General features: G+C 56.8%; 2 protein-coding genes across 6 annotated transcripts in view; both read left to right on the forward strand.

The window, feature by feature from the left end:
- Positions 1 to 2,583, forward strand: part of HYAL2 (hyaluronidase 2) — a 65,224-nt gene extending 62,641 nt beyond the window's left edge. For all 5 annotated transcript variants that reach the window (XM_042861795.2, XM_005308749.4, XM_005308750.5 and 2 more), the window contains 2 exons: positions 671 to 760; positions 1,318 to 2,583. In XM_042861795.2, coding sequence (XP_042717729.1) covers positions 671 to 760; positions 1,318 to 1,719 — 492 coding nt within the window. In that variant the 3' untranslated portion in view covers positions 1,720 to 2,583. The remainder of the gene's footprint in view (positions 1 to 670; positions 761 to 1,317) is intronic.
- Positions 2,584 to 9,015: 6,432 nt separating this feature from the next.
- On the forward strand, positions 9,016 to 17,525 carry HYAL1 (hyaluronidase 1). The gene is made up of 3 exons (XM_005308768.4): positions 9,016 to 12,612; positions 13,819 to 13,908; positions 14,213 to 17,525. The coding sequence occupies exons 1-3, from the start codon at positions 11,707 to 11,709 to the stop codon at positions 14,531 to 14,533; spliced, it is 1,317 nt and encodes a 438-aa protein (XP_005308825.2). The 5' UTR covers positions 9,016 to 11,706; the 3' UTR covers positions 14,534 to 17,525.
- The last annotated feature ends 2,683 nt before the right edge of the window (positions 17,526 to 20,208 follow it).

Here is a 20,208-nt window from a genome sequence, read left to right on the forward strand (position 1 = left end):
CGACTAGGCTGGGTGCAGCCCTGGGATATCTCATATCTTGGGTAATTGGCAACCTTTCACCCCCAGCTGCTTCATGGACTGCAAGGGGGGAGGGTGGGACTGCTCTCCCTGGTGCCAGAAAGGCAGCCACCTCTGGGGTAGAGTTCAGCAGCTGTTCTAACCGCACCCAGCAACAGTGTGGGGCACGTTATGGAGAATTCCCCAGGCAGCTGGACTGGGGGAGCAATCAGGGAGGTGCAGTGTAGGGAGCTGGGATTTGGGCAGCAGAATTGGGGGCGGGGGGAGCAGGAAAAGTACACTGATATCTTTAATGGCAAGTTAGCGTGCCCAAAAGCACCTGCCTCTAACACCACAGCAGGGCACTAGTGCCACCCAGGAGGCCTCCTGGCACTGTCCTGGCCAGGCCTAGCCCTACTCAGAGACTAGCGGAGAGCTCAAGTCTCTGACGCAGCCTAACTGGAGTCTGAGCACCACCACCCCCAACCAGGGGTTGACTGCTGCGGCACTGTCCTCCCACATGAGCCAATGGCCTGAGCCTCCTGCCTCTGGAGTATCCAGGTGGGAGCAATAGATTAGAATATGCAGGTTGGTTCAGGGAGCTGCGCCTGCCTACTTCCTGCTGTAAGTTTCCACCCTAACCATTGGCTCTGTCTGGATTCCTCCCTGGCAGATGGACCTGGTCTCCACCATTGGCGAGAGCGCGGCCCTGGGGGCAGCTGGTGCCATCTTCTGGGGCGATACAGACTACACCAAGAGCCAGGTAGGTACCGGGGGAGGATAGGTCCCCTTCCGCCTGCAGTAGGGAAGCATCCACCTGCCATCTACCTCTGGTATTGAGCATGGGGAGTGCCTCTCAACAGGCCTGCTCCTGCCCCCTGTGGAGTCAAAGACTGAAACGGGATTGGGCCCAGTGCCCTGCTTGCATCTGCCTACCGCAGCTTGTGCTGTGAGTGAGCCAGGGCTGCGCACAGTGCGTGTTGTGGCCTTGCTGGACGCTCTGGTCTGTGCCCACGAGGTCTGAGCATCCCATGGTGCCTGACCCACTGCAATCAGTGGGGCAGAGGAAGCTGCCAGTCTCCTTGGAGCCCTGCCGAGCCTGGCCTGCTCAGCATTTCTGCCTCCTGGCTTGGCCTGGGCATAGGGTAGTGCCACCCCCTGCATGCAGCAATAGTGCTGCCAGCCCCTGGGGATCTGAAGGTAGGTGAAAGAATAATGCTAGCGCCTGGCAGTGCTATTGGTGGGTTTGAACTGCCCCTGGATTCCTAGTCAGTCCACAGCTCTCCTCTGGCTCTCGCTCACCCCTCATTCCCTTCCCAGAGCACCTGCCGGACTATCAAGGCCTACCTGGAGGAGGAGCTGGGTCACTACATCGTCAACGTCACCACGGCGGCTCAGCACTGCAGCCAGGCACTGTGCCAGGGCTGGGGGCGCTGCCTGCGCCGGGACAGCACCGCCAACGTCTTCCTCCACCTCAACCCTCTCAGCTTCCAGATCCGGCACCGGGGTGAAGCCGACAGGCAGCAGCCAATGCTGTGGGTGGAGGGGGAGCTGTCTGCCGCCGACACCGCATACCTACGGACCCACTTCCGGTGCCAGTGTTACCAGGGCTGGCGTGGGGATGCATGCGAGTGGCAGCTGAGCACCCACAACAGTGGAGCCTGCCCGACCTGTGCCACTCTGGGACTCCTGGTGCTGGGGCTCCTGGCCTGCTTGGACTAGCTCGGCCCCTTACTCGGGTCCTCATGGCAGTAGGCAGTCTTCTGGTGCTTAGCATGGCAGGGGCATGGGTGCAATAGATGGCACTTGTAGCCAGAGCCTGGTGTGCCCCTCTGTGGGGCAGACAGACTTGGAACCCAGGAGCCTTTTGTATTTCATTTAGTGCCGATGTAGTGGATCTATTGGAGGTGGCCCTCTACCTCTGCCACAGCCAAGGGGGCAAGAGGTCCCTCCAGTGCTCCCTGCCGGCCAGCAGAGTGCCTGCAGCTGGGGGATGGGGGATGTTCTTGGGCAGTGATGTAGGGGTAGGGGGCAGCCTGCAGCTGGGAGTCAGGGGAGATCTGCCCTGGTGTGAAAATACAAGGGCTGTGCCCTGGACTGGCTTCATCCCCCAGGGCTAGGTAGCCCCTCCTTCCCTGCTGCTGGGTGTGCCCCAGGGTGGAGCCTGGCCCCATGGTGTGTGCGTGGGGGGGATGCTCATCCCCTCCCCAGCTCAGCAGAGGGAGAGGGGCCTCTCGGCATGAGCCAAGCTGCACAGGGGGTGTGGGGTGCCCCCTAGCTCTACTGTAGGCTTTGTGGGGTGTGGAGGAGCAATGGGATGGCAGGACCCTTCTTCTGTTGTAAGGAGGGGGGTGGATAGGCAGTGAGCAGAGGAGTGTTGGGGAGACAAGGCCTGATGTGACAAATACTACTATATGTGTGTAGAAACCCCCCTGGGGGCAGAGTTTATGGGCTGTAGGAGGATATGCCCTTCAGTGCCTGAGTGAGGCAGGGGCCGGGCCAGGTGCCTCCCAGGAACCAGCGCCCTGCCTCTGTCACCGAGAAACCAAAGTGCTTTACCTCACCATTAAAGGCGGAACAAGAGAGCAGGCGGCTGCTGTTTGCTTACAGCATGGCTCCCCCTTGCCCTGGAAGCAGGGGGCAGCCCCCTTTCCCCACCCCTGCTGCAGGGGAGGCTGGGGCAGGGGCAGGCGTTCCGGGGCCTTATGGTTGGGCCCCTCTTGGCTGGCACAGTGCCTGGGATAGGGAGGCACCTATATCTGCGTCAAGTCCAGACCATTTCCCCCCCCCTCCCCCAATGCTGACAATTCCCCGTTTCTCCTGGTCCCTGGTGTATGACTCAACAGCCAGCGTGCACGGTACCAAGCACCCCTCCCTCCCCGGCTCACTGGGCTGCCCTCTGTTAGCTCCTGGCACATGGCATAGAGACATCTGCCTGTGAGGTCTCCTGCTCCTGTAGGGTGTGCACTCTCCCTGGCTGGGCAGTGGCTTCCTGCTGGGCTGGATTCCCTTTCCCCCTGGGATGGCAGCAGCAGACTGCTGTGGGGAAGGCTAGCTTGTGGAGGGGGTACTTGGTGGGAGTTGGTGTGAGTCATGCCTGCAGCTCCAGGGCAAGGGGGAGGGGGGGGGGGGCAGCAGGCAGCCCCATGTCTCCACAGCCCAGCCAGGTCATTTATTGTTCAGCCTGTGACTTGCTCCATGTACAGAGGCTGGTACCTCATGGGAGGCCTGTCCTCCAACATCTGTCCATAAAACTACTGGTGGCCCTGTGCGCCAGCAGTGTGGTTTCTGCATGGATTCTCTGCTGCTGGGGGATGAAATGCAGCCAGTGCTGGGGAGATACGCAGGGCTGTTTTTATTGCGTACAGCAATGCTGCATGCTCATTCTAGGCCAGCAGCGAGGAGGAAAGCTGGTGCTGCTGAAACCACAGTGGGTGACTGACCCTCTCTGGGGTGGTTTCTCTGGAAGCCATGCGGCTGGGGCCTTGGGGTTAATTACAGGAGGTGAGACCCATCTCTGACAGCTGGCCCTGCTCATGCACTGCAGGGTGCTGCACTGAGCTACATGGCTCACCCCCTGCTGCCAGACCCCAGATCTGAGTGCTGGAAACTTGGCTCAGTGGGATGCCTGCTGCTCTCGGATGTTTCCCTTCCCCTTGGTCTCATGCCCCTCAGTATGGTGTGAAGCCAGTAGGGAAGGGGGCTGTCTTTGCCCACTCCTCTTTGTGTTCTCCTTAAAAAGTGCACATGTGTTGGGTGCTACCCCCCCATACCAGCACTGCCCTATGCCCCGGACCTGATCACCCTGTGTTGGTACCAGCACTAGGGGAGGGGCATTGCTTTTACAGCTGGCCTGAAATACAGCAGCACCTGGGGAGTGGCCATGATTGACAGGAGAGCGCCCCCTACTGAGTAACCCCCTCTGCTCCCTGAAACACGGCATCCTGAGCGTCCCATTGGGGTCAGCAGTGACTGCGGGGTGTGTGCCCCCTACTGAGCCCCTTACTCAGGCCTCGTGCTACTGGAAGGGTATGGGGGTGTTTGCCCCCCTAGCAACTTTCTAGGGCCCCCAAATTATTGTTCAGAAATGCCGAAACATGCCAGTCTTCATCCTTTCTATAATAGAAATCACAGAGCAAGAGCCAGGTGCTAAATTTTACTTTGGTAAATGCTTAAAATCCAAGATTCCCTGTGGTCTAACACACACCTGGCCAGGGGGTTGTTTTATTTTTCAGTGACATCCAGGGCCCCCAAAGTAGATCCAGTAATGAGACTCTCGAACCAGCCCTGCACCCACTTATACTCCCTGCAACACAGCACCAGCTGAGAATACCCCACCCCACTTTCTGTAGCAGCTGGGGGTTGTGGGGTGGTCACTCACTCAAGTCTGGGCTAGCCCAACCCTGCTTAGTGTGTGCCAGCCAGCAGGTGCACAGGCAAGGTAGCTGCAGTGTCACATAGTTGGCTACTCTCTGCCAGGGTCAGCCTGGTGTCTTTGGTTTTTGTGTGTTTTTGCAGGGCATGTCTCCCCCATGATGCTTTGGGGTACATTTTCAGGGGGCAACAGCCCAACAGGGCTTTTCGGTAGTCTCGTTAGAAAAAGTCCTGGAGCTGCAGCCATGTTGGCCTCATGGGGAAGGGCCCCAGCAGCTTGCCAGGCCTGGGCACGTGGCTGGATGGGATGGAGCTGGGGTCAGTAGGGGGAGGGCGGCTGAGTGGCTGGCACTTTCTCTCGTTACCTACTAATAATTTCAAAGATGAGGCCGGGCTTGACTTGCATGCGGCTGCTGGCCTTCCAGTGCAATTTGCAAGAATGGCCCCCCTTGTTCCAGGACAGAGGAGGGGAGGAAGGGGAAGGAAGAAGAGGGGGATGGGAGAGATGAGGGAACAGAGGGCTTCAGCCTGACTCCCACTCCCGCTAGGCAACGTGCCCCAAAGCACCATGGGACAGTGGGGGGAAGGGGTTATATGGGGGTTGAGGCAAGTGTTCAGTGGGAAAGGGGAAGGACAGGGCCGGATTAACCTTTTGTGGGTCCGTCGCCAAACATAGTTGTGGGACGCCATGGAGGCAGTGGAGCACGGCGCAGGGAGGTCAGTCCCCAGAGCAAAAGGCCAGCTGGAGGCAATGGGGCGGGGCATGGCATGGCAGGGGAAGCCCCGCTCTGCCCAGTGCGAGGGCACTATTTACAAACCGGCAGTTGCCAGATGCACAGTGGCCCGCCTGGCCCTGTGCTGCCAGCATGTCCCCTTGGGGGCAGGCCCATACGATGCCACACAGCCCCCCACCCAAGACCCCCCAACTCCCTATGGCCACAGCCTCCCATGGACCCACTATGCCCAGTGCCCCCCAGACCCAACCACAACTGCCCAGCACCCCCCATAGAATCTCCACTCCTTAGTGCCCCAACACACAGAGATCCTCCCTGCCCCTTCACAGCCCAGCACCCGCCCCCCTACTCCCCACAGACCCACTCCCCCAAGCCCTGCCTCCCAGCCACACTCATGGGCCCTGCTTGGAGGTGAGTATGTCTGCTGGGCTGAGCCGGCAGCGCAGGCAGGGTTGGTCCCAGGGCTGGGAATCGCTCCATCCCCTCGGGAGTGGTGCAATCAGCCAGGCCAGGACCGCACTGTCTCCTCCCCACACCTGACTGAGACTGGCCAGGCTTCTGCACCAGTCCCAAGCGGCTCAGCTTCCGGGAGACAGATGGGGCCCCACAGGTGGTAGGAAGCAGAGACTGCCCAAGGCTGGAGGTGCACTGGGGTCCAGCCAGGGGGCTGAGAGGAGCAGGGGGTGGGGCCAAGGGGTGGAGAGGAGCCCTCAGGCAACATGCAGGTAGGACGAGAGGAGCAAGTGGTGCGTGGGGGGAGCCAGCGGGGTCTCAGGGCGCAGTGCAAGCAGAGCAGGCCAGGGCCCCTTCTGAGCATAGGCCTGGTTCCATGGAGCCACTGGAGCCATTGTAAACCTAGTACTGGGGAAGGAGAGGTTTGTGCAGCCAGTTGGGTGGGAGCTGAAGGGAGGGGATGGGGGGGCTGGAAGGAGTGGAGAAGGGGATGGGGAAGGCCACGGGCTCCTTTTGCTAGGTGTCCATGGGGCAGGCCCAGCAGCCCATGTGCTCTCCCTCCCTGGAGGTTTCTCAGCCCAGTTCCCCTTGGCAATGCTGGCCTCCCTGCTGCCCAGGCATGTGCCTTTGCCCCAACCTTGCCCCTCGCACTGTGTTCCCTGCTGGCACCGCCACCCTGCTGCCCACCCCTAAGGCTCCTGTTGCCAGCTTTGGCAGGAGCTGAGCTTGGGCAGCCAAAGCAAACACAGCCCAGGCCAGCGTGGGGAAACTTCCGCAGGGCCTGGAGCAGGGCTAGCGCCCTGCCCTGGCTGCAAGGAGGAGGCAGCTGCTGTCTGGCAGGGCCAGACTTCCACTGGCTTCTCCAGTGCCTGCACCGGAGGGCCTTCACAAGTCCCCAGTTTTGGCCGTGACGGGAGCCTGTGCTGGCCTGAGGTGGGGGGGCCCTTGCCCTACAATGCATGGGGTGAGGGGTTAAAGCCAGAGAGGGGCACAAGCACCTTGGCACATACCCAGAGTGGGTGCAGCATAGATGGGAGCAAGGCAAGCACCACATATCCTGCCCCGGAGGGCCCACAGGTGCCGTTTCAATGACCCACCCAGTCTGTGGCCGCCCAGCTGAGGTGACCAATGAGGTGGTTTGTGTGATGTGGAGACAGTGCCTGCTATGGGCAGGCCGGAGCCCCCTCCCCACTCATCACACAATGGGTACTGCCAGCTGGATCCTCCGAGCAGCCTCTTCGCTGGCCACCCCAGGGAAATCAGATCCACTGGTTGCAGCCAAGCAGAGATGCATCTGCTCCCCAAAACTACTGTGTGCAACAATTTCGCTGTCTGTTCAGAACAGGCCTGTGGCTGGGATACACAGGGCACTGTGAGGCCAGGCTGAGGGGCACCAGCAGAGCTGTGGGGTGCGGGGAGCTCTGGCTGGGCTAGTGGGGGGCTGTGGGACAGGACTTCAGTGCATTGGCAGAGCTGCATGGAGAAAACCTACAGGGGGCTGTATGGGGAAAACCTTGCCAGGTGCCTGCCACCTTTGTCTCTTATTCTAGCTGGCCCCATCTGTCCCCTTTGATCAGCTGTAAAACCCCATTCATTTGCAACAGCCGGTAGAATGCAGGCTCTGGAGGAGATGCTGGGTTATGACCTGCTCTGGGAGGCTTCACAGCTCGCTAGTGCTTTTCTTGGCCCTGAATTTGCTCTCCTGGGCGAGGGGCAATGCAGGGGTTAGACCTAAGCCTTTGCTTTCCACTTCCCCCTGTGAGCCAAGAGTCTGAATCACTCTCCTCCTCTTCCCCCCACCACCCGACTCTGATCCGGGCTCATGGGGGCGTGTTTTCTCCTCACCTACCCGCCCCCATGCAGTCTGGCCCAGATCACTTCAAGCCCTTTGTCCTATGACAGTGAGAGGTGTGTGGGTGGAGGAGTCCTGTCATTTCCATGTTTCAGAGGTGCTTTAACTCTTTGTGGCTTTTCAGAAACCTGCTGAAATCTCAGTTCCTCTGCCCTGGCAGGAGAAATGGCACCCAGAAGGGTCATTAGCACGGCCTACCCTTTTTGTCAGTATGGTAGGAGCAGCGTGGCATTCCCCAGGCATAGGGGCATCTCCTCTCCCCACTGCAAAAGTGGGTATGGTGCTGTGCCCAGGCCAGGCTGGTATTCCTGGGCCGTGACAGCCACAGATGGCCCCAGAAATCAGCCACAGCACAGGCAGTACCGTCGCTGGCCTTTCCCTCTGTGCTGTAACCGGAGAGGGGCATTTGGTCTCCACTGACCCAGTCTGTCCTTGGCCCCCCTCTGCCAATGTGCCAAGTAGGGGGTCAGTTAGCGGCGATTACGACTCTGATTACAGGGCTGCCATCAGACAGGACCAAGTTCCCGCCTGGGGCTGCATTCAAATCAGCACACCTTGCTCCCCACCCCAAGGTGTCCTCCTCTGCCTCAGCAATCCTGGCACTGCGAAGGCTCCGGTGTCACCGTCTCTTCCCAGAATGGACAAAGCAGTGGCTAGTGAGTGCAGTGCACAGTTGGGGGCACTCAGGAGCAGGATGGGGAAGGGGAGGTGCAGCCCCCCCCCAATTGCTCCAACCAACATTACCCCCTCCTCCCCAGCCCGTCCAAAATAGGTGACTCTGTTTTATTTGGGGCGTTTGCTTGGCTAAAGGCTGCAGCCAGCCAGGTTACTCCAGCCACGACCCCGCCTGCACTGCAACGGGGCAGCCTCCCCTGGCGTAGTGCGGGCGCAACCCAGGGCGCCCTGGCAGAGCCTGAAACGCCTGCTGCCCAGCGAAGAGTTAATAGCCTGAGCTGCACGAGTCAAGGCCCTGGGTCTCCAGAAGCTGAAGGCTGGATTGTTTCCTTTCCCAATCTCCCTGGCGGCTCCCCCACCGCAGTGTAATAGGAACCAGACTCGGCACTCGAGGGGGGCTGAGCTCTGCCCCATTCCCCTCCTCCTCCTCCCCAGAGCTTGGCTGGCTGCTTTACTGAGAAGTGTGTGCGTGCGTGTGCTGCCACCTGCTGATCGATGCCTGGAACTGCGCCCCTAATCACAACAGGGGATTGGACTACAGCTCCCCCACCTCCCAGCACTGCACCGTTATTACACACCGCCCCCTGCAGGGCACCCCGCAGCACTGCACCGTTATCGCACATTCTTCTAGGCTGGCTGGGCCTATTCAGAGGCGATGGGGCTCAGCAGACTTGTGACCCAGCCAGCTCACCTCCCTAGGTGGGGTGAATGCTGACAGTCATGTGACTGGTGAATCATGTCACCCCATTGGGCTAGAGAAGGTAGAGGCCTGGAGAAGGCTACTGAGGGCTCTGGCAGGGTATCATGATGTGCCAGGGGAGCAGGGACTCCAGGCAGGAAGGCCTGGAGGTGGCTGCTGAGGAAGGAGCAGGGGCCAGCACAAAGGAGCTGGGGGGGAGGGAGGGATGGAGAGGAGCCTGGGAAGGGGGAAAAGCTGAGCCCCAGGGCAGGCAGATAGCGGCGTGTCTGGGCTAGTGTAGACCAACCAGACTCTTAGACAGGCCCAGTGTGAAAACTGTGTTTGGTTTTGGCCTCGTATACCCGGGATGGGGTGGATCTTTTGTTAGGGACTTAGGCAGAGGGTCAAGTCACTGCAACAGCCAAACTAGTCTGTGAAATTAATGAGGAGCCCTGAAGAGAGGGAAACTGAGGCATGGATGTTGCAGGACCACCCCATGCCACAAGAGGATACTCTGGAGGCCAGGGCTGGAGCCCCCAACGCTGCCCCCATCACAAACACTGAGGCAGCCTAAGGGGCTGGTCCGGTCCTGAGTTTTGGTTTGGCCGTTTATAGAAATCAGGACCTGCTTTGGATCCGGATCCTGGTTTGGATCAGAGCTCTGGTTTCGAGGTTGGCTAGCGCCAGGGCTGTGCGGGATGTGGACCATCTGGCTTGCACATGTGCACCTCCCCCATCCTGTTTGACGGACCACCTGGAAATGTTCCAGAGTAGACCCCAGCCCCCAAGATTCCCCCGGGACACCGGCTGTGGTTACTGGGGTGGAAACAGCCCCTCCCCCATTATGCCACCCCTTAAGGTTCTCATAGGCTGGAAAGCTTCACTCATCCCCTTAATCCCTGGTTGGAAGGGTCTGCTCCATCCCACTCCCCCAGCCTGCCGTTGGCTGGGGAAGGAGGCAAACTGGGAGGAAGGATTCCAGAGCTGGTGGGAGATTGGACCTTTCTTACAGCAAATTAAGCTCCTGGCTCAGAGGGAGGCATTGTTCTAGCTGAGCTTCATCCAGCCCCTCCTCTCCAGCCCCACCAATCCCAGGGTGTAGGGTCTGGCAGTGGGCTTCATCTGGGTCCTAAGCCGCCCTCAGGCCTGCGTGGTCATGTTAGGCCCACAGGGACATGCTGCCACAGGCAGAGCAGGGCTGTGATCAGAGGTCCCTCAGGGAGTGGGCCCAGCCCTGGGCCTGGTGTTTTACCCTGGCTGCCCCCTTTTAAAATGCTCTCCCTCCCGGGGCGGCCCGATGCCAGGGCCATATTTCTGGCTTCCCAAATCTGCTGCTTCAGAAGCCCTGGGCGGCAGGATGGCTTCACGGTAGTGAGCTGTGACACCCTCGGCCCAGCTGGGGCATTACAGGTGAAGTCTCAGCACCACGTGGCTATGCAGAGCATGGGGATGCAAGGATTCCTTGGGGATGGAGCTGAACCACCCCAGGACTGCATTTCCCATGAGCCTCTCTGCCCTTGGCCCCTGCTTATCCCCGTTCCCCCACATCAGTTTGCATCCCGACACCAGCCCAGAGATTTATAGACAGGTCTCCACTTTCTTCAGCTTCCCCACTGATGCTGCAGGCCTAGCTTCTAGCGGGGCAGGAAGGGAAGGGGCCCGCCCCATATGGGCTGGGAGGACTGACTCCTGTGGCCTGAGAAGTAGCCTGGCTAATTTTGGCTGGCTCCACTGGATCCTGGCAAGGCTAGTCAGCGTGGGCCACTGCTTCTGCTACTGAGCACAGTCACAAGCATATGGGCATGATCCACATCCAACCCCAGGATATGATTTGCCTTCCCAGCCCATGCTAGCTAGCCCCCAGCGCTGCAAGCTTCCTCGGAGCAGTACCCTACCCATGCCAGCTGGCCCCCAGTGCTGTGAGCTTCCTCAGAGCAGTGCCCTATCCACGCCAGCTGGCTCCCAGTGCTATGAGCTTCCTCAGAGCAGTGCCCTGCTCATGCCAGCTGGCCCCCAGCGCTGCCAGCTTCCTCAGAGCAGTGCCCTGCCCATGCCAGCTAATCCCCAGTGCTGTGCACTTCCTTGGAGCAGTGCCCTGCCCATGCCAGCTAGCCCCTAGCGCTGTGAGCTTCCTTGGAGCAGTGCCCTGCCCATGCCAGCTAATCCCTAGCGCTGAGATCTTCCTTGGAGCTGTGGCTTTGTTGCCATGGCTTGGATTCTGGCCTTGCAGTTTAGCACTGCAGCTCTAACCCATGTTCCGCTGACCCCACGCTATCTCTTTGACCCGTTCTCCCTGCTCCTTCTTTCCCCCCGCAGGTAAATCTTTAACCTGGGCACAGAGCAGCTAACCCAGGGCTCTTCCACCCCATCTGCAAACACTGCTTCCCCTTTGGAGCAGCGGCCCTGGATCATGGCCCAGCAGTCCCTTCACATGGGGAAAACACACCCCACCCCCTCTGAGGACAGGAGCGCAAGGAAAAGAGGGAGGGGCCATGCCGGGTCCGGTTCGGTATCTCCTAGGGGAAGAGATGGGGGTGGGGAATAGGACCCACTGACACGTCAGCCAAGGTCATGGGGAGGGCAAAGCTCTGGAGCAGGTGCCAGGCCTCCCACCGCAAATCCTTGCGAAAGCCAGCGGTTTGATCCCAGCCCTCGCTCCTCTGCGGGGAGAGTCTGGGAGTTATTAGGAGGGATGAGGTTGGGACAAACCAGTAGGAATTAGCTTTGGAAAGTTGACAGCACTCGGCTCCCCTGGGGGGCAGCAGGAATCCACCCCACCCCCCGTCTCTCCCAGCTTCCCCATCCCTGGGGGGCTGAGTGGGGAAACTGGGCAGCCGGAGCATCCACTGAGATTTTGCTCTCCCGATTTGAGGAGCCGGGCCCCCAGGAGCTCTCCCGAGGCCTCAAGGACTAGACGCCAGCCATTGGCACGCAGGCTCAACATGGCCACCGTGTTCTTACTGCCCTGGGCATGCTTGCTGAGCCTGGCCCTGGTGGCTCGAAGCGCGGCAGACGGGGGCCCAGTTCTCTGGGACCGCCCCTTTGTCACAGTGTGGAATGCCCCGAGCCAGGAGTGCAGCGCGAAATATCATGTGCTCCTTGACCTGGGGGTCTTTGACATGGTGCTGAACCGCAACGAGTCCTTCCTGGGCCAGGAGATCGCCCTCTTTTACAGCAACACACTGGGCCTCTATCCGCACTACACCCCGGAGGGGACGGTGGCCCACGGGGGTGTCCCCCAGAATGGCAGCCTCCAGGCCCACCTCGGCAAGGCGCGGCACGACATCCAGGCCACCATCTCGGAGCCAGGCTTCCAGGGCCTGGCGGTGATCGACTGGGAGAGCTGGCGCCCCGTGTGGGCTCGGAACTGGGATGCCATGGAGATCTATAAGGAGAAGTCCCAAGAGCTGGTCCAGGAGCGGCACCCCGACTGGCCCCCAGACAGGGTGGTCGAGGAAGCTCAGGAGGAATTTGAGCAAAGTGCTCGGTCCTTCATGGAGCAGACCCTGGTGCTTGGCAAGAGCCTGAGGCCTGAGGGCTTCTGGGGTTTCTATGGCTTCCCCAGCTGCTATAACTATGATTTCAAAGCGGCCAACTACACAGGGGAGTGTCCCGCTGTGGAGCAGCGGTGGAACGAGCAGCTCTGGTGGCTCTGGAACCAAAGCCGGGCGCTCTACCCCAGCATCTACTTGCCCAAGGAGCTCCGGGTGACAGACCAGGTTGGCAAGTTCGTTCGGCACCGTGTGGCCGAGGCGTTCCGGGTGCAGGGGCAGACGGGGACTGGCAGCCTCTCAGTCCTACCTTACGCCCGTATCCAGTACGACTTCACAGAGGACTTCCTCTCGCAGGTGATGCCCCCAGCCAGCGTTGCCGTGCCCCCCCAGCGCCGAATAGAGGGGCAGCATGAGGCAGAGGCCAGCTTTAGGGGCGGGGGTGTTTCCCATCTTCTAGCCCAGGTCCTCTCGGCCATTGCTTACCATTGTCACCTGGGGCCAAGGAGCAGCCGTTGGTGGGGAAGGGGCAGAGGGAGGAAGTCTGGTAGGATGAAGTCAGCTCGGGGAAGTGGGGTGGAGAAGCCCTGGAGGACAGAAGGGGGATCCATAGGGATCCCAGTGGGAGACGTGTGAGGGACAAGGGCCATATCCTGGGCCATGGGTCCAGAAGAGAGCAATGTTTTTACACAAGACAAAGCCCTCCTGGAGGGTTTCTCTACATTTGGCCTGTTTCAGGCTATTCCCCTGTCTTTTCCTTGTACCTCCGGGAAAGAAAATACTCCCAACTCAGCCAACTCTCCACCCCCCCTCCCACCCCAGCTTAGCAGAGACCTGTCTTTGTTTTACACTGCTGTGGTTCCAGTGGCCCCGAGTGGTTAGCCAGCAGCTGGATCAGTTCTGAGTCAGATTATTTGCAAAGAATGGGCGCAAAGTCCAGCTTCCCTGAACAGAAAGAAACAAACAGCCGGCAGTTTCCTTACTGAGAAATCCCCAGGCCTGCCTCTTCAGTCTGTGCTGGGTCCACCGAGCTCTGTCCCTCTGCTCTCTCAGGGCCATGACGTCTCCCTGCCTGCTCTAGCACCCCCTCACAGCTTGCCAAACCAGCTCCTAGCCCCTGCATTTGCCATTAGGGAACCCCACAGCCTGCACAGCTTACCTTCTGATCAGGGCTTGCCATTGCATTGGATGGTGACTTCTGTTGTTTCCAGCTGTCACTACATAAAGGGGCTTAATTGCTCCTTCCTTTTAGCCTGCAAGAAGGTTGCTTTAACCAGGTGTGTGATTGTTTGTAGATCCCGCTTGCTGGCAGTCATTAACACCTGTCAGCATAACATGGCTTTGCAAGTGGGCAGCGAGTCCATGGCACTGTCTTTGACGTACCTTTCTCACCTGGAACAGAACCACAGAGGTTCCTCAATCTGGTTGTCTCCTGTTGTGCCAGAAGGGGGCGATCTGTGTGGGAAGGATGCATGCGTGGATCCTACGGGAACAGCCTTCCACCCCTCCCAGGTGTTAGTAGCCGAAGCTGTTATCTTCATGGTGATTCTCTGCTTCTTGCAGGAGGACTTGGTCCACACCATTGGGGAAAGTGCTTCTCAAGGTGCCTCAGGGGTTGTGCTGTGGGGCAACGAGGATTACACTCACTCACGGGTGCGTTACATGGGGGGCTACGGCCGCTTACGGGTTGGGAATAGAATCCTGGCCAGGGTGTGGATGCTCCTGCGCTCAGAGGATGGGAAGGTGTGTGGGGGGGTCTCATGTGGTGTGTAACTGGCAGTTCCCAGGTGTGTGTGATGCTGAGAGTGGGAGCCCTGGGGTCTGGCTCCCCCTGCACTCAGGAGCTGGGAGGGTGGGTCCCAGGGGGACTGTGTGGAAGGGAAGCACTACAGGAAAATGGGCCCCTCCTCTCCCCTGAGAGAGCCCTGCCTGGGCCTGTACTGTGCCCCCCATACAGGAGTCCTGCCTGGCACTGAAGAAGTACGTGGACAGGAGCCTGGGCCACTACATCGTGAATGTGACCAGCAGCGCCACACTGTGCAGTCGCACGGTGTGCTCCAGCCACGGGCGCTGTGTGCGGCGGGCCGGCCATCCCGGCGCGTTCCTGCACCTCAGCCCCTCCAGCTTCACTGTCCGGAGGCACCGCAGCTGGCCCCACCACCACCTGCAGGGACAACTGGCAAAGCAGGAGCAAGCCAAGCTGGCGGAAGAATTCAGCTGCCAGTGCTACACTGGCTGGGCAGGGACCCGGTGTGAACATAAGGGCAACCCAGTGTGACATCCCTATATGCACCCCACATGGCCCCATGCCTCCCACGTGGCCCCATACACCCCACCCCTGACATACCCACACCCCACATATACTCCCCACATGGCCCCATGCACCCTACATTTCCCCATATACCCCACCCCTGACACACCCACAGCCCACATATACACCCCTACATGGCCCCATACACCCCACATATACATCTCCCACATGGCCCCATGCATCCCACATGGCTCCATACACCCCACCCCGACACACCCACACCCCACGTATACACCTCCACGTGGGCCCATGCACCTTATGTAGCCCCATACATCCAACCCCTGAAACAACCCCCACGTGGCCCCATTGCATCCACATGGCCCCCTCACCTTGAAACACACCCGAACACCAATATGGACACAGTCTGGGATGCAGTTCATTCCTTTCTATCATGTACCCCTCACATAGTGTAACTCTGTACTTTGTAACAGGAAACATGCATGATATGCGGAACCCCATCATAAACTGACATGTAAGTGTCAGATCCATCCTATGCTAAAACCACCTCACCGGGAGGTGCATACCACGTATAGCGATCTCTGTCATGTCAACAACAGAAAGAGATTCATACCTCATAGCCCGAAATGTGCGCTGTAACTAGCAGCATGCAAGGGCTACTGCGGTGTAAGCCTCCTACACAGAACCATTCAGCGTGGGGCTGTTAAATAACACCCCCCCCCCCACATGGGCCCGTGCACCCTACGTGGCCAATACACCCCACCCCTGGAACACACCATACATATACATAGCACCATGCAAAGTGCAATTCACAATGACGCACAGCACCTGGCTGAAGTGATCATTCCAAAATAAAAAGAAATCACAAGCTAGAGCCATGCAAAGAATTCACATGCCAACCTCAAGAGCCGATTCACACATGCAGAGCACCCGGCACTGCCACCCAATCAAATGGCTTTTTGTTTGCACAAGTGTAAGCATGTGATGGCCTCCATCTTGGCTGATACCCCGGGGATTGAACAGGAGACCTCCAGAGTTAACCACATGAACGACTGCAAGCTTGAGCTGAAGAGTCAAGGCGTCTTAGCAGGGCCTATACAAGGCTCTCAGCCTGTGTGGATCAGACCTATAACATCCCCACCCACTGGTGGATCACAAACATGCTGGCATTTTTCAGTTGATGGTGCACCATCTGGTATTTAGGAGTGACCGAGGCGAGGGGGGCTGGCTGAATGGATTTTGGAAGGAAATTCCGAGCTGAAGGTGTAGCAGGGAGAGAGCAGGGAGCTACATGAGAGTGTTGGAAGGGGACACGGTGGGGACACTAAGTTGGGAGGAGAGGTAGTTACGCTTGTGGGTAGGTGTGACGTTACTGACATGAACTGTGACTGTACAGATCGTTGTTGCAACCAAGGTCCTATAGTTGCACCAAATCTTGTACAAAGGAGGTCAAAAAGGTGTCTATGAAAAGGTGGTAATTTGCTGGTTATGATTATGTTGTCTGTATGTGTGTATCTTTTTTGTATTTGAAGTTATGAATATTGGCTATGTACTTGTATCTCAATGTGTTTGATTCTAAGTAGCACCAGTGAAGCATTTGGCCAGCTTATTGTGAAGAGACTCTTCAGATTAAGTGCCCAATCAAGAAACATGTGAGCAATGGCTGCTCTACCTGTAAAAAAATGAGTCATGCATGGACATGTGACTTGCCCATGTGACTGCAAACTCCACCATGCTGCTGTGATTTTCCACAGTAAGAACAAAGGGGTTTCCTGCCACATGGCAGAGGATATAAAAGGCCCTGGAAACCCCTCCATTTTGTCTTCAGTCCTGCTTCTTACCTCTGGAGGAACTTTGCTACAAACTCAAACTCTGAAGAAGGGACTCAATGACCCATCCCAGCTGTGGATGTACTTCAGAGACTTATAGACTCATAGACTCATAGACTTTAAGGTCAGAAGGGACCATTATGATCATCTGGTCTGACCCCCTGCATGCTGCAGGCCACAAACCCTTCCCTGGACTCTGCCGTTGAAGTCCCCAATCCTGTGTTTCAGTGACTTCATTGGCAGAGACCCTCCTGCTAGAGATCCCTGCCCCATGCTGCGGAGGAAGGCGAAAAACCTCCAGAGGCTCTGCCAATCTACCCTGGAGGAAAATTCCTTCCCGACCCCAAATATGGCGATCAGTAAGACCCCGAGCATGCAGGCAAGAGTCTCTAGCCTGACCCCTGTTGGCCATTATACTATTTCCGTACCATTGCTTGGTTTTCCTTGGCTACTATGTTTTACCATTAAACCATTCCCTCCATAAACTTATCTAACTTAATCTTAAAACCAGACAGGTCCGTCGCCCCCACCGTTTCCCTCGGAAGGCCGTTCCAATATTTCACCCCTCTGACGGTCAGAAACCTTCGTCTAATTTCAAGCCTGAACTTCCCCACGGCCAGTTTACATCCGTTCGTTCTCGTGTCCACATTAGTACTAAGCTGGAATAATTCCTCTCCCTCCCTTGTATTTATCCCTCTGATATATTTAAAGATAGCAATCATATCCCCCCTCAGCCTTCGCTTTGTCAGACTAAACAACCCAAGCTCCTCTAGTCTCCTTTCATACGACAGGTTTTCCATTCCTCTGATCATCCTAGTAGCCCTTCTCTGCACTCGTTCCAGTTTAAGTTCATCTTTTTTAAACATGGAAGACCAGAACTGCACACAGTATTCCAAATGAGGTCTCACCAGCGCCTTATACAACGGAAGCAGGACCTCCTTATCCCTACTAGATATACCTCGCCTAATGCATCCCAAGACCGCATTGGCTTTTTTCACCGCCACATCACATTGTCGACTCATAGTCATCCTGCGGTCTACAAGGACCCCTAGGTCCTTCTCCTCTTCCGTTACTTCTAACCAATGCGTCCCCATCTTGTAACTAAAATTGTTATTAGTCATCCCCAAGTGCATCACCTTACACTTTTCACTATTAAATTTCATCCTATTTGAGCCTGCAGTTTATTCCATCACTGCTACAAGCCTGAACCAAGAACTTTGCCATTACTGTATGTAATTGATTACTTTGACCAATTTTAGCTCTCATCTATATTTCTTTCTTTTTATGAATAAACCTTTAGATTTTAGATTCTAAAGGATTGGCAACAGCATGATTTGTGGGTAATATCTGACTTCTATATTGACCTAGACCTTGGTCCTTTGGGATTGGGAGAACCTTTTTTCTTTTACTGGGGTATTGGTTTTCATAACCATTCATCCCCATAAGAAGTGGCGCTGGTGGTGATATTGGGAAACTGGAGTGTGTGAGGGAATTTCTTGATGACTCCTGGTTAGCCAGTGGGGTGAAACCGAAGTCCTCTCTGTATGGGTGGTTTGGTGAGCCTTAGAAGTAAAGGACCCCCAGCCTTGGGCTGTAACTGCCCTGCTATAAGCAATTTGTCCTGAATTGATACTCTCGGTAGTGTCCTGCCAGAGGCCGCATCGTTACAGTAGGGATAGGGTCCAGAGTGACCTAAACAAATTGGAGGATTGGGCCAAAAGAAATCTGATGAGGTTCAACAAGGACAAGTGCAGAGTCCTGCACTTAGGACGGAAGAATCCCAGGCACTGCTACAGGCTGGGGACTGACTGGCTAAGCAGCAGTTCTGCAGAAAAGGACCTGGGGATTACAGTGGATGAGAAGCCGGATGAGTCAGCAGTGTGCCCTTGTTGCCAAGAAGGTTAATGGTATATTGGGCTGTATTAGTAGGAGCATTGCCAGCAGATCGAGGGAAGTGATTATTCCCCTCTATTCGGCACTGGTGAGGCCACATCAGGAGTATTGTGTCCAGTTTTGGGCCCCTCACTACAGAAAGGATCTGCCACAGATCCAGACTAACACAGCTACCCCTCTGATACTTTACAGAAAGGATGTGGACAAATTGGAGAAAGTCCAGCGGAGGGCAATGAAAATGATCAGGGGGCTGAGGCACATGACTTATGAGGAGAGGCTGAGGGAACTGGACTTGTTTAGTCTGCAGAAGAGAAGAGTGAGGGGGGATTTGATAGCAGCCTTCAACTACCTGAAGGGGTGTTCCAAAGAGGATGGAGCTCGGCTGTTCTCAGTGGTGGCAGATGACAGAACAAGGAGCAGTCGTCTCAAGTTGCAGTGGGGGAGGTCTAGATTGGATGTTAGGAAACACTATTTCACTAGGAAGGTGGTGAAGCACTGGAATGGGTTACCTAGGGAAGTGGTGGAACCTCCATCCTTAGAGGTTTTTAAGGCCCGGCTTGACAAAGCCCTGGCTGGGATGATTTAGTTGGGGATTGGTCCTGCTTTGAGCAGGGGGTTGGACTAAATGATCGCCTAAAGGTCTCTTCCAACCCTAATCTTCCATGATTCTATGACATGGTGCTGGTGAGGGGTGGGAAGCAAAAGGAAGAACAGGCTAGGGATGCAAGTAGGTAGCTGCAGGAGGTATGATTTTGCAAGGGGGTGATACTGAGGGCTCTAGGTATGTTTATACTGCAGATGGAAGTGAAGTTCCCAGTCCAGATGGACAGGCACATGCTAGCTCAGCTGGAGCTAGTGCGCTCAAAACAGCAGTGTGGGCATTATGGCACAGGCTAGTCAGACCATGGCAGGGGGAGGGGAGCAGGGCTTGTACCACTGCCCATGCTGCAATGTCCACACTGCTATATTTAGCACACTAGCTCAAGCGAAGCTAGTGCATGTCTATCTGCCATTCCCAGCCGCCATGTAGACATACCCTAAGGGACATCAGCATTGCTCCCAAGACTCAGCCGATGTTGGATTCCCTCATAAACACTGAATTAGGACAAGCTGGACATCTCAGCTCCTGGGTAGAGCTTTCCACACTGGAAAGTTGGTGGCTCATCCAGAGGAGATGAAATCAACAGACTCCCAAACCCAAGGCTTAGAAAGTGACCATCAGGATGATTCATTATTTAGCACTCCCCTGCCCTACCCCACCCCAAGTAATGTCAATGGAATGCTGGGCTTGTCAGACCAACATGGTAGCCACTGAAAGGGGCTGATGTGTGTGTGTGTGTGTGTGTGTCTGTGTTAGGATGGGAGCGGGAATAGCATCCCACCAGACACCATCTTGTCTGGAAAGATGAGTCCACGGAGCCTCATTGCCAGCAGGTTCCTTCCTCAGAGTACTTCACGGGTCACTGGGAGGATGCTACTCCAGCTGCTGCACTAACTGCTAAACGGGAGGCAGGAGACCATATTGATGGGCCTTAAGATCAAAGCCTTTGGAATGGAGAGGACTCTGCTCTGGGGGATTGGATGCGGTTGTATCCCTGGCTTTGCCAATGATCTGCTGGATGACTTGGGCAAGTCAATCATAGGTATGAGACCTTTGTCTGTCATCTTTCTAGACTGTAAGCTTTCTGGGGCACGGGCAGTCTCTCTCTATGGGTCTGACTACACTGCAAGTGTGATAGCATTCCCCGGGTGAGGTGTCAATGGGCAGGATGTCAAAGGACTGGGCCAGGCTGGGTGTCAATGGCCAGATGTCAAGGGACTGGGCTGGGCCTGGTGTCAATGGGCTGAGTGTCAAAGGAGTGGGCCGAGTTGGTGTCAATGGTCAGATGTTAAAGAACTGGGACACGTCGGGTGTCAATGGTCCAGGCGTCAATGGGCTGAATATCAAAGGACTGGGCTGGG

Source organism: Chrysemys picta, chromosome 7 (genome assembly GCF_011386835.1).
Source record: "Chrysemys picta bellii isolate R12L10 chromosome 7, ASM1138683v2, whole genome shotgun sequence".
NCBI classification, from domain to species: Eukaryota; Metazoa; Chordata; order Testudines; family Emydidae; genus Chrysemys; species Chrysemys picta.

Bases quoted from the DNA above. Each gene is read 5' to 3' on its own strand.
- HYAL1 (XM_005308768.4), top strand. From the start codon at position 11,707: ATGGCCACCGTGTTCTTACTGCCCTGGGCATGCTTGCTGAGCCTGGCC. The intron at 12,613-13,818 runs GTGATGCCCCCA...TGCTTCTTGCAG, and splicing joins CAGAGGACTTCCTCTCGCAG to GAGGACTTGGTCCACACCAT. The intron at 13,909-14,212 runs GTGCGTTACATG...CCCCCCATACAG, and splicing joins AGGATTACACTCACTCACGG to GAGTCCTGCCTGGCACTGAA.